The sequence below is a fragment of the Barbatula barbatula genome (assembly GCF_947034865.1).
Source record: "Barbatula barbatula genome assembly, chromosome: 20".
In the NCBI taxonomy this organism is placed as follows: domain Eukaryota; kingdom Metazoa; phylum Chordata; class Actinopteri; order Cypriniformes; family Nemacheilidae; genus Barbatula; species Barbatula barbatula.
The window spans coordinates 13,519,091-13,532,042 of NC_136783.1; the positions used below are offsets into that span (position 1 = coordinate 13,519,091).

General features: G+C 38.0%; 1 protein-coding gene across 14 annotated transcripts in view; it reads right to left on the bottom strand.

Moving 5' to 3' along the window:
• Window positions 1-12,952, bottom strand: part of plekha6 (pleckstrin homology domain containing, family A member 6) — a 59,686-nt gene that overhangs the window by 23,419 nt on the left and 23,315 nt on the right. For 10 of the 14 annotated variants that reach the window (XM_079483257.1, XM_079483255.1, XM_079483267.1 and 7 more), the window contains exons 2-6: window positions 11,569-11,655; window positions 9,666-9,798; window positions 9,376-9,483; window positions 9,134-9,206; window positions 1,955-2,055 (exon numbers count right to left, since the gene is read on the bottom strand). In XM_079483257.1, coding sequence (XP_079339383.1) covers window positions 1,955-2,055; window positions 9,134-9,206; window positions 9,376-9,483; window positions 9,666-9,782 — 399 coding nt within the window. In that variant the 5' untranslated portion in view covers window positions 9,783-9,798; window positions 11,569-11,655. Of the gene's footprint in view, window positions 1-1,950; window positions 2,056-9,133; window positions 9,207-9,375; window positions 9,484-9,665; window positions 9,799-11,568; window positions 11,656-12,952 lie in introns of all 14 variants that reach the window. The other 4 variants (XM_079483256.1, XM_079483265.1, XM_079483258.1 and 1 more) reach the window with 3 other exon arrangements.

The following is a 12,952-nucleotide window of genomic DNA, read 5'->3' on the forward strand; positions in this document are numbered from 1 at the left end:
CTCCTTTCTTGTGCATGTGCACACACAACAAACACGCCTCAGCGTTTCCCGCTTAATTATTAACACCCAGTCATGTACTTAATGAGTTAATTCTTAGAGACATACATTATATTAGAGACACACATGATGCTTTCATGACTTTCGTCACACTTGTCATAAAAAAACACAGTGTGTCGATGAGACTTTGGACCGAAACTGTGACACAGGGGGCTGTGATATTTAAAGTATACATAGTACACCTTCTGCCTCTGGGTGAAGATTCAAGAGACCACAGTTTTATAGTGACTACAGTGAGTTATTTTTGTTGGGCATGTATATCATGAGAGTATCTAATAGCCTTTCTTTTGTAGAAGAGAACATTGAACGAGTTTGGATATGTTTTCCTGAACACGTGGATGGGTGTTAAGAGGTTTTATTGAAGTCTTTCTCTTTAGATATGTCCACGGGGGATGAAATTTAGAACCAGAAGTGTGAAACCAAAGTTTTTAAATAAACGTGATCTCACAGTCAAACAAATAGACCGGAACACTTCTTTAACGGATACTTTAAAATGAACTTACACTATATTAATATAAAAATAATACTTCTACTACTACTAATAATAATCATAAATAATTATTATTTTATTTAACTAAATAGAATTATAAATAAATACATACAATAAATATTATGTAACGATATTTTAAATGATCAGAAATCTTTAAACGGCTCAAATAAAGGCAAAACATAATCTACCTGATCGTTTTGAACTAGTGTCAAAGGTCATCAACGTCTCCTCTACTGCATACCTCTATTATATTTTAATTTTAAAAAGGCAGGTGTTAAACAAGCCGTTTTGCTAGAAACCTAACAAGGCCTGCATAGACATGACTGTCTTCAGCCCAGCCCTGAGGTGCTCCACGGTGCCAGAGGCAAAAGATGTAAACATAGAACGGGTCTCACATTCCCACACATGGAGAAAGCAGGCCTACTGTTTGAAATAGTAATAAACACACTTCAAAACACCTCTCCTGTGCGCAGTTCAAGTACTACCCAGAATACACCCTGTCTAATCTAATACAGCCTCACATGCAGGCCAAGCGAAAACATCATCACAACAACGGCCTTTCAGAGTTCAATAGCAACGTGGTGCTCAGTGGGAACATCTTTCTAGGGATGTGGATTATTTAAAGTCATGTTGGAAAATAAACATACAGTAGCACAGATACTTCATTTGCATACAATGCACGGTATAGTCTGTTTAGAATGAAGATGACAAGAGCGGGGTCTCTTAATCTGAGACCATATTGAAAATATAGAAAGATATAGATTTTTAAAAGGTAACGATTTTGTACAAAATAAAAAAACAAGAAAAGGTTATAATGTGAAATAAGAACACTTTGTGATAAAATTTGAATAAAAGCTTAGATTTCCATATTTCCAATTGGGAATGCATGCTGAAATAAACTGGATCATCATGTTATGGAGATCATGCCAGCTCACGTCCATAGTGTCAAAAGGGAAATTTTCTCAATGAAATGAAGCCCATTAAGCTCAATTTGTTACCTTGATGTTATAATTTGTTATGTAACATTTGTTCTTTATTTGAAAATGTCCTTTGAACCCTGACATTTGTATACCCACAGATTAAAGATCTGTGTGCTCGAACCAAGCCACCTGGAATCGCGTTAATAATCTGGCATTTTGTTTGCCCTTCTGGCACATAGTGTATAAACAAACACACTCAGGAACATGAGTAGATGCAAAGTCCACTTTGTGTGTGTGCGTTTGTGCAATCGTTGGTTTTGACTGAGAAACAGCTACTGATATTTAATCTTAACCAATACAATCTTCAAACTGCTCTCACTTTACAAGAATCGCAAGATGCCCGGGTACCCTGACATTAAATATCCTGTTAACCTGTTACCCATTCCCTCTACTGTCACAACAGCACGTACCCAAACAACTCACCAACCTTAAAGGCAAATTTGCGGTTGATGTTGTCCAATTGCTGGAGGTGTCCAATCTTGAAGCTGAGAAGAGGGAGGCTACCCAAGACCCCTTCTTCTTTCTCGTCTGGAACAAACAAACACATAAACATTTTTGACAGTGTCAAAAAAATAAGCAGATTGAGAGAACAACATTCAAAACACATCACTCCGACCTAGATTATACAAATGCGATCTTTGATGAGAAAAGTCCAACAGTGTTCTTCTATGCTGGTAATGATGGGCAGCGGTAGTGAAAAAGCAAACTCCAGCTAAACTGCAGGTAAATACCACAATAGAAATCAATTTTATTCCAGCATAAAGAACAGCCGTGTACTCTGAGATCAGCCGTGCGCGGTCGAGAGAGGAAGGCTCGGGCTGATTAAATAATAAAGCACGTCGTTAAATTTTTATCGGAATAGAAGCAAGCAGATCCAGTGTTCTCATGTGTCGAACCCCTGCTGCCGGGGAAATGCACTGAGCTCGCCCGCGTATTGTATGTGCTCTGACAGCGCTGTGTGTGTGAATGAGGGAGAGAGAGAGAAGTGGGAGGGGTAGTGCAGGTTATGTTTGTGCTGAATAGAAGTGGGCAGAGCATAGATAGAGAGACAGAGAGCGTGCGAGAGAGAGAGAGATAGCTATCAACCCTCCATGACTCAGTGCTGCAAGAATTCTGGCTCTCAGCCAGCTCTACCTGCAATGAACAACCAATTAGAATCTATTGTTCTGTAAACAAAAAAGGTTGCTGGTAAACAAAAAGAATCCTGAATAAGAAATGTACAGTATTTCTGTCATTGCCACAGCTGACAAAATATGCCACATATTTTCACAAACTAAATCGAGAGACGGCATAAATTGACCACTATTAATTTGTCAATGGCAATTTTATCATATTTGGTTTTCTCAATTTGAAATATGTGATTCAAGCGCTTGGTGTGTGTACAAAATTAACCATATTATGTCCATCTTACCTCTAAAACTATGTGTCAGTCAGTTTAAAGATAATATCACTTCATCCCCGCCCAACATATTTTCCTCGATGGATCATTTTTCAATTCACTGTTACATGCAGTAAAACTCACAACTGTGTTTACATGTCAATATAAAAGCAAAGGGAATATTTACATGTTACTGTATGTGCTCGGATTGATTTGGCTGAGTTTGAAATGTTTCTTGGTCAACATGAGTTGGCATTTCTTTAGTAAAACCCTTTCCCCTACCCAAACCCTACCATAGCTGATCCCTTACATCAGAGTGAAATAACAGGTGTGAATAACAAACAACACAATCTGTCATGTACCAGTAGACACATTTGTTTCCATTAAAACCATTACAATTCCCATTATAGCCATTAAAAACATTCGATTTTCTATTGTGTTTTGGACATGGTTTTATTGGGGTTTTTTTCAGCAGGGCTGAAAGTGACTATTGTGTATAAGATATTTTGAGAAATGTTTCAGTAGTTTTGTGTACAATCAATGTCAAGTCAATAGCGGCCAATGTAATTTGTTAACTGATCGTTCTTATCTTTGTGTTCTGTAGAAGAAAGAAAGTCATACAGGTTTGGAATGTCATGAGGGAGAGTAATCTCCTAAATTTTTGGATGTACTATCCCTTTAACTGTAAGTATATCCGTCAAATCTGATTGGGTAATTGAATTGTTATCACAAGAACATCTCTTAGCCAAATAAGGAAGGCCTTCATTTTAAAATGTTCCAACCATGAGGTTTAACCCTTTATTTGAGCTTATTCTGTGTTATGGAGGAATAAGCAGTACATATTGCTAATTTATGTAAAACATACACTGCTAATCATTAGCAAGAACCAAGATTTATAATAATTTCTTCCAAGTTTCATGATCTGCCTCTTCCCCTCTCTTCCTCATTCTTGACATATGGCTCCGATATCTGCAGGGACAACAACAGCGGGCCATTCTTCATCGTTTCCCTGCGTTTAGAATATCAATTGAGGCATTAAATTGCTCTGTCACACATTTTCCAGCTCTTTTGCACATCACAGCTGGGTAGATGGATGCCGAGTGATAAGAGGACAAGGGGTGTTGTGCCAACAAACAAAATGCCATGAGACATTAAGGGCAGCCGCGGAGACGTACGGGATACATCCAGTCATAGAGTTGTGCTGATGTGATGTTTTAAAAGAATGACCTCCTCAACCCAGTAGAGGGAAAGAAACTTCCTGGAGCGTGTTTGTTGCACGGCTGACTGGGACTCTTTAAGTCACTCGTCAATATTGTAAAGCATAACTTAAGATGTGAACTGCCTAGTGAGCTGCCTTGCTACCTTCTAAAGAATCATTAATTTAATGAATTTAATTCTGCCTTGATTTATTTGCTCTCAAGTTGTTACAAACATGTATACATTTGTTGTTCTGTTGAACACGAAGAAATATATTTGCAAGAATGCTTGTAACCAAACAGTTCTTGGGCACTATTGACTACCATTTTAGGAAAAGGTAATATGGTAGTTAATGATGCCCCAACGGTTTGGTATCCCACATTTTTCAAAATATCTTCTTTTGTATTTAACAGAACAAAAAAATGGTTTGGAACAACTTTATTTTTTATTTTCATTTTTGGCTGAACTGTCCCTTTAAGGATGCTTATTTAAGGGATATTTCACCACCAAATAGAAATTTCCCTGTGTTTTACTCACCCTCAAGGCAGCCTGACTGAATATGGGTTTCTTCTTGAAGGATAATGCAGTCAGAGTTATAATACCACGTATCAGAGTTATAATACCACGTATCACCTTGTTTTTCCGGCAGATGACGCAGGTGTGTCAGTTTTGGTGACGAACGCTACATTTTCCTCCAATAGGATAGTGTCTACTCTGGTGGGAGCTTTCGTCACCGCCATTTTCCGGAAAAACAAGCATCTGATTCAAGCGCATTGCTGTCAATATGGATATTTCTCTTAAACAAACGCATGGCAGAAACGTGTCTGGCAGTTCTTTGATCGATGGATGCACTTTTTGGAGCTTCAAAAAGTCAACTCGCATTCACTCCCATTCTACCGCTTGGAAGTAAAACGATACGTGGTATTATAACTCCGACTGCATCATTCTTCAAGAAGAAAACCATATTCAGAGAATTCAAGAATTTAGCACTGGGTGGTTCCACTGAGGGGAAAAAAGTTGGGATCATGCTTAGAGGACGTGTTTTTATGCTACTTGACATATATATATATATATATATATATATATATGTGGGGAATGAAGAGGCAGTGTAAAGTAATTATAGAGAGAAATGTGGAATAATTCAACAGGGTTAAATCACAAGGCCCCACAGGCTTTGCTGCATCCACCGATGTAATTAAAGCTACATTGCTGCACGTAGAAAGCTTCCATAAAGCCAAAACCCATTACCGTCTACCTCTTCCTCAGGGTTGACATATGCACAGATGTTCCCAAAGTTACGATTAGATTGCAGGCCAGGTTGGGAAGATTTTATGATCTAATGTGATAGGCTAATAGAGTTCTAATGAGTCAGAAATGTACAGGCTATTCTGCATTACGAGTATGATTTAAGAAAAAAGCCATAAAATGACCAATAAAGGTGCTGGTGATACTCACATGATACCGTTTACAAGACCAAACCAATAGTAAACACTCTCTACTGTAAACACACATCTCACGCATATACACGCTAGCCACATGCAAAGCTCTGGGTTTTTGCAAACTGTCGTGTTTACATCAAAGCATGCAGCCAAAGGTTCACGGTTACAAAGGACAAATCTGCCCATAATTTCACTTTCTGAGAACAAAAAACAGCCTGCCCACACAAACCCCCTTGACATGCATATCCAAGCAGGTCTGGGAAGTCGTCTCTTCTCCCCCATATCAAAAGCATAAGATTTATACCTTAGGGAGAAGAACTCATAAACTCAAGCACGGTAGCAAGGTAAAAGTTCAAAGGAGTAAGTGCTTACAGTTATTCCCTCAGATGGGAAACCTGAGAGGATAAGGAGGTCTTCGGGGGACAGAAGTGATCTTTAGAACATTTTTATTTTATTTTTCTACAACTGCAGCTCTATTTTTCTCATCTTAGTCATGAGGTTCTTCAGAAGGAAAAACAATTCATCTTACTAACACAAACACTAAGCAAACCGAACTGTTTTTACATGGATGACTGGCAGTTACAGACTCACAAAACACATTTGTGTCTGCTATGATAAACTACTAGTATACTGTACAGAAACTGAAACCAGAAGCTAGTGTCTGAGAACACACATATTGATACACAGTCATTGAATCCGAAACCACAACTGTAAGCCCAAAGAAAACATAGTTACATAATAAATGTTTTTTCAGACCGATTAAATTCCCGACTTAATAATAAATAATGAACCATTGACATGCTTAAGACATTTGCATTGTAAGAATGTATTTTTGAAACGATCGCAACTTCCGGTTGACAGGGACTTTAATGCGAATCCACTCAATCTGAAGTCAGGCTTTCTACAAAAGACTTAATTTAACACTGAGAATATTCTTGGCTTGCGTGATAGAGTATTTCTGTATCTCTCTAAAGGAACAGTTCACTCAAAAAAAAATTATGTATGCCGTAATTTACCCACCGTCATGTTCCTGTTCAAAGTCTAAATGTGTCCTATCTTGGCTAAATGTTCTCAAAATATAACTTCACATCAAATATTAATTTACTGTTACTCAAATTGTGTTTGGCTGAAAACATGTCCACCTAGGATGCCATGAGGGTGAGTAAATCATGTTATAAATTACATTTACTGGGTGAACTATTCTCTCTGAAGTTCCTACTAGAGTGTTATTCACAATAACGTTAAGAACCACATTCATTTTGTACTATGTTGCACAGAGCATCTGTCCCTCCACCACCACATGCTGCCTCTATCTCACAATGCCTCTGGATGATGTTGATTCTGTGTGTGTAGACTGACCTTCACGGCTGATCTTAAGAAGACGCCAAGCGGTCAAATATTCTTGTCACACGGATAAAAGATGTGGCTTTCTATGAATGTGATCGATGTGAAAGCACACAGTGTGAATGACTCACTTACTCATTCACTTCACACACATGCTACAGCACCAAGCATTAAATCATTATTTTCGTACATGTTTTCAAGACATTCCTTCTGATTGACATGGAATACAGATAATCCTGCACATACTGGTTATACAGTAAATAATGACTCCACCATTTACACTGACTTCTCCATTGAGCACTACACACCAAATATTTTCATGTATAAATTAAAAATAATTAAGGGCTTGTTACAATTTAATTTCCGGGATCTCCAACATGATGCATTTTAAGGAATTTCTCTAAGCTTCGTTAATTTCGTCTCTATATTGGCAACTAGCTGAATACATATGCAAATCGAAAAGTAATGTAATTGCGTATAATTACCCTAAACCAAATCAAACATAATTACTAATCTCTTATATATGCCTCAGCTGGAAGGCAGACCGCAAACTGGACACTTTCGGTTTATGTGAAACTCGGAAGGCTACCATGACAACTTGAGCTCATGCAGCTGTCAAGACAACATCACAGTGATCATGAGAAATAACACACTAGACACAACAAATACATGTCTAAACATGACATCCTCTATTTCTGGCACTCAATAAACAACGGCATTATACTAGAACACTACGCAGGCAGCAAAACCACTGAATGTTGATGGGTAGTACCACAGTATTTATTTGTAAGGGTTTTGTTGTCAGATGACAATTCTGTGGTATTTTTATAATACCACAATACTCCATGATTACCATATTCACAATTTGTACAATAGACTTTAATATGGAACCAAATGGCAACGTGCCAATTTACTTCAAACTAGACTTAAAGTGTCTTATGTGAAATCAAAATTCTGTCATCATTTACTCACCTTCTTGTCATTTCTTCCCAAAAAAAAAACATATTTTAAAGAAAGTTGGTAACCGAACGGTGGTGATACGCATTCACTTCTACTGTATAGACACAAAACCAATACAAGTGAATGGGGGCCGTTGCTGTCCGGTTACAAGCGTTCTTCAAAATATCTGCAGAAGAAAGAAAGCCAGACAGTTTTAAAATGACAAGAGGTTGAGTAAATGATGACAGAATTTTCATTTTGGGAAGAACTATCAACTTTAATACGTCATGTCATTTTGATTGTTAAGCATATTAGCCTTTTGAAAAGATGTTTAGATCCTTTAAAAAGAAAATAACTGATGAGTGCATAAATAAACTCACTGCCATTTGGTCTCTTTTTTCTTCATTATTGGCAACACACAGCTTGTGTGTCTACCGCAGTATTTTTTGGTGAAACAATGCCAAGGGTTACATTCAAATGCCGTTTTATGCTGTTTTTTTAAAACATACATTCAAATCATCAGGGCTGGGGAGGATACTTTTCATTTTTCTAGTGAGTCTATTTCATGCAATTCTGACTTAAGAACCTTTCTGAATTGTTTTCTCAAACCCGCATTCTGAGAATTTTTTTTTTCTAACATTGGGCATTATAGTCCGCAATTGCGAGTGTATAGGTCTCACAATTCTAAGAAACAAAACAACTATCACAAAACATGAAAACAGTCGTTGACAGGTAACCACAGACATTAAGAATTTAAGGATATGTAAAAATAATGTACATGGTAATTTGTATAAATTCACTCAGTTTGTGTTATGGAGTACATAAAAACTTCTATTGCGTGAAATAGCTTGTTCAGAACCGTACTAAATAAAATGTATATGCAATTTCTATGAACCCAGATCGCTCTTATTTTGTTAAAATTATTCAAATTTCGCATATTCTGCAAGGGGAATGAAACCAATGAGTTATGGATGCTTTTGCAGTTCTCCGAGTCAGAGAATCACTGATTGCTGATACATGAATTGCCCGTCACAGTTAATATAAGCTTTAAATGAAATAATGCCATGAATATTCCAAGTAATAACTTTTCGGATGTAACTGTAATTCGATTACCACCCATTTAAAAAGTAACTGTTATGATATACAGATATACAATGATATTTGTATTTTAAATATGTAACTAAGTTACGTGTATTGCGTTACTCTCCAGCCCTGTTTCAAATCATACAACCATATGAGATAACTCAAGAGAGTGTTTAAGCAAAACCCCAAGCTCTGCACTTAAAGTCTGCATAACCGTCAATCTTACCTTTATAGTAGAAGAGACATCTATCGGTTAGCACAAACCAGCGCTTGTTCCACTGTTTCACTCCACTGCTTGCCTGCATCACACAAGAGGCGTTGCAACTACATTAATATGCCCAGACATTATTAAACCAGTCGACAAATGTTATAAGTGCAGTTCACAGAGATATGTCTCCAGGTTGTGTGAAGGTGTGAGTTTGTTTGTGTGTGGTGAAGATGTGTTTTATGTTTAAACAGTAACAGTACCTGTTTGTGAAGCCAGCCCTGACGGGTCACCTCAGCGTTGGGGTTGCGGCGCATGGAATTGGAGCGCTTCCCGAAAGTGGCGGCTCTTTTGGGCGTGCGTGTGCCCTGCTGGGGAGAGGAGTGTTGGCATGATAACATAAAAAATGTGCACATACTCTGTACAATCGAAACATGAAAGTGGAATTGAAACACAGAAAGCAAAAAAATAGAGGATGCCAGTTTTGCAACAAAATTATTTATCTCTTAATCGTTCTTGGTGGATCTATTACTTGTACATTCTATATACTGACCCGTGTGTGGCTCTGGGGGTCCGAGGTCATCTCAGAAACCATGCTGACGTTGTTGGCATTACTGTTGGTTTCGCTGGCTATGTTCGAGGGGCCCTTTCCACCCGCCTTGCCGTTCATTTCCGAATCGGAATTCCTGCGAGCACACAGACAAAGCCTATAAGCCATAGCTGCTTCTGACATCACCGTACGGAGACTAAACGCAACACACGTTTCTCATCATCTGCCCTTTCAACGCAGCGACGCATAAAAATCACTTTCAAACAAATATATTGAGCAGCAGCACTGGGGAAAAAACTGAGGGTTTATGGGATGGAAGCACACAGACACAGAGGGACCAGCTATTTTTATTCCCAACTGGCACAAGCGCAAGGCCGCACCCCTGAGGTTGCCGTTTAAAAACAGCAGACAGTCCGCAAAGAATGCGATTGGAGGCTGAGAATGAGAAAAAGAGAGACAGCTGTGTTGTGGATGCATGGCTGCAGACGTGGGCCAATCGTATTGATCTCCTTTCGTTGGTAGCCAAGGCCTCTCCAACAGCCTTCGATCCACGAGAAGACAGAAAATTTACAACTAATTCCCTAAAGTCTCCATGCTAGCCTCACACAGTCATGGTTTATAGCCATACTCAAGCCATTACCAGTGTCTGAAAAAATCACGCATATGGGAACACATATGAAATAGTGTGTGGTCATACAGATCGGACGGGACACCAAAAACAAACATTGAGTCATTAGTGGGAACACACACGTGGCAGTAACAATTACTACATCAGGGCATGATACCCACGCAAGAAACATATTTGCAGAAATGATCTAAGCTTTGTTTAACCCAGACTATGAACGACAGCCTTGTTTCAGTGGCTTGTAGCAGGAAATTAAAAACATTAAGCACTGGAAGGGTTTTTGCTATAATGTAATGGCCCTTTATTAATGCGCTTTCTACTGTCTACTCAATATTGCATTGACCCTGCAGAAAGCTGAATCCTGAGAGAGGTACAGTAAGTGCATTCACTTTGTCTGAGGGGGAACATCTTATCATAATATATAGAGGAAATCGAGGAAACGCTGACATGTTTATCTTCTACCTTAGATATGTGATTCCATCCAAGTCTGTTTAATGCAACATTTGTAGTGTAATTTGCCCTGACAGTTTTTGTATGCATGTTTTAGCAAGTGTACAATAATAATGGCTATTAGGTTTGTCTGAGACGTAACGGATTATTTTATTCGGTGCCAGAGGATCCTTAAAGGGATAGTTCACCCAAAAATGACAATTCTGTCACTATTTACTCACCCTCTTGTCATTTTAAACATGTACAACACAAAAAAAGATATTTTGATTCCGAACAGCACCGGCACCCATTCTTTTGTATGGAAAGAAAACCAATTCAAGTGAATGGGTGCCGGTTACATTTTCAAAATATCTTATGTTGTGTTCTGAAGTCATACAGGTTGGAAATGACAAGAGGGGGAATAAAATAGCATACTGGTTAGTTTATGGTATCCAGTATTTCAAGACTGACAGTGACAGTGTATGCAAAATGTTTCATTGCTCACTGATCACCCATTTGAAGTAGTTAAAACATTTTAATATCGCCAATTTTCCGACTCTGAGTAGCAAAGAACACATTTGTCTTAAGACCTAATTGTGTTTTAAACTATGAAAACAATTAAACTTAAAACAGTCAACCCCATCCACCCAAAATAATCACATACTCAGACAAATACTGTTGCAGTATAAGAACTCATTCTGAATCACAGACGTAATTGCAGTATCTTTTAAAAAAAGACACCAAAAAACAACTAAACGGGTTCAGGGCTTTTGGAATGCATGTCATAATAGTTTAACAGCTCATGTTACAGATTCATCATTGGCTTTTAAAACAACAATAGATAACACTCACAGCAAGAGTTTCTGGATCTGCCCGTTCTCTTCCAGATGGTTCTGGATCACTTGCTGGTGTCCAGCCGGTCCGTTTGGGTCATTTTGACTGAAAATACAAAGAAAGTACTTGAGTTTTAAGGCTCATTAACAAACACATTTCGAACCAGCCATAACAGTCGTTGAATCCTTCAAAAACTATGTCTGGAGAAAAGTAGATCAAAAGCAGCTGAGGGACTGTTCTGAGCAGTTTCAAACCAGCAGCACAGCAGGCACAGCCCTCCTTTATTAATAATTCAACATTACATCGTCATGTCCGATCAATACTCGACCACTTTCTTTGTAAGCCCATGTGAGACAACTACTGTGGAAATGAACGGCTGTCAACAGTTGTGGAAGATTGTATATCAAGCGTGAAAGAGTTTGGGCTCACATCACACTATTAAAGATAAACAAGACCGATTGAAGACGAATATTGTGCCAGAGGTTATATTAACACTTTATATATGTCATTTGTTCATATGACAAGCAGTGTACATGACAGAGGCCTGAGGTGAACTTCCTGTCATCTGCTCTTAGCTTGTATGTCCTCTGTGTGGATGGCTTTTGGGTCAAATCTTACATGTGGTTTCATGTCAGTCTTTAGGCTATTGATTTTTTATTTAAATGCTAAAGATGGAGGAAATAAGTATACTTTGGGATTTGGTTAACCCAGCCTTGATTTTTCAGTACAGAGAATAAAACATGCTCTTCAACTTCAATTGCCATCAGTTTTGTAAACAACTTCACAGCCATTGAAAATAACCAGAGATGATCATCAAATGTTTTCATAATAAATATGGATATTAAACACGGTAAGATTTTCTGACTGTGGTGACAATTTAATAGACCTTCACGAAACACCTGTTTGAAACCATCCTCCAACTTCAATCCATTGGATTTTTCAATACGTTTAATATGACTTCGACCCAAACTTAAAGAAAAAAGAACGTTTGAATGGAGGCAGGAGATTGCACCCACAACATACACACAGATCCATCCAAATATAAAACCTTCATACAAACATTTGTTTTTGCTTTGTGGTCCGTGGCGTCCTATTCTAGTAGAGCCATAGAAAACGAGACATCAAATACAATTTTCATTAGGATGACATACATAAGATATCATTTTAGTGATGGTACCGTTTCTATGAAATAATAAAAAACTTTCTTTTAAATACTTTTTAATATGCAGAGACATGTACTATATTTAAATCATTCAAAAAGTAACCAATTATTTTCTAAACATCTTCTTTTGTGTTCTGCAGAAAGAAAGATATACAGGTTTTAAGGAATTTTCCATTTTGGGTAAACTGTCCCTTTAATAGGTTGATTTCCCTGAAAACGGTGCCTTCGTATGGCTTTCAA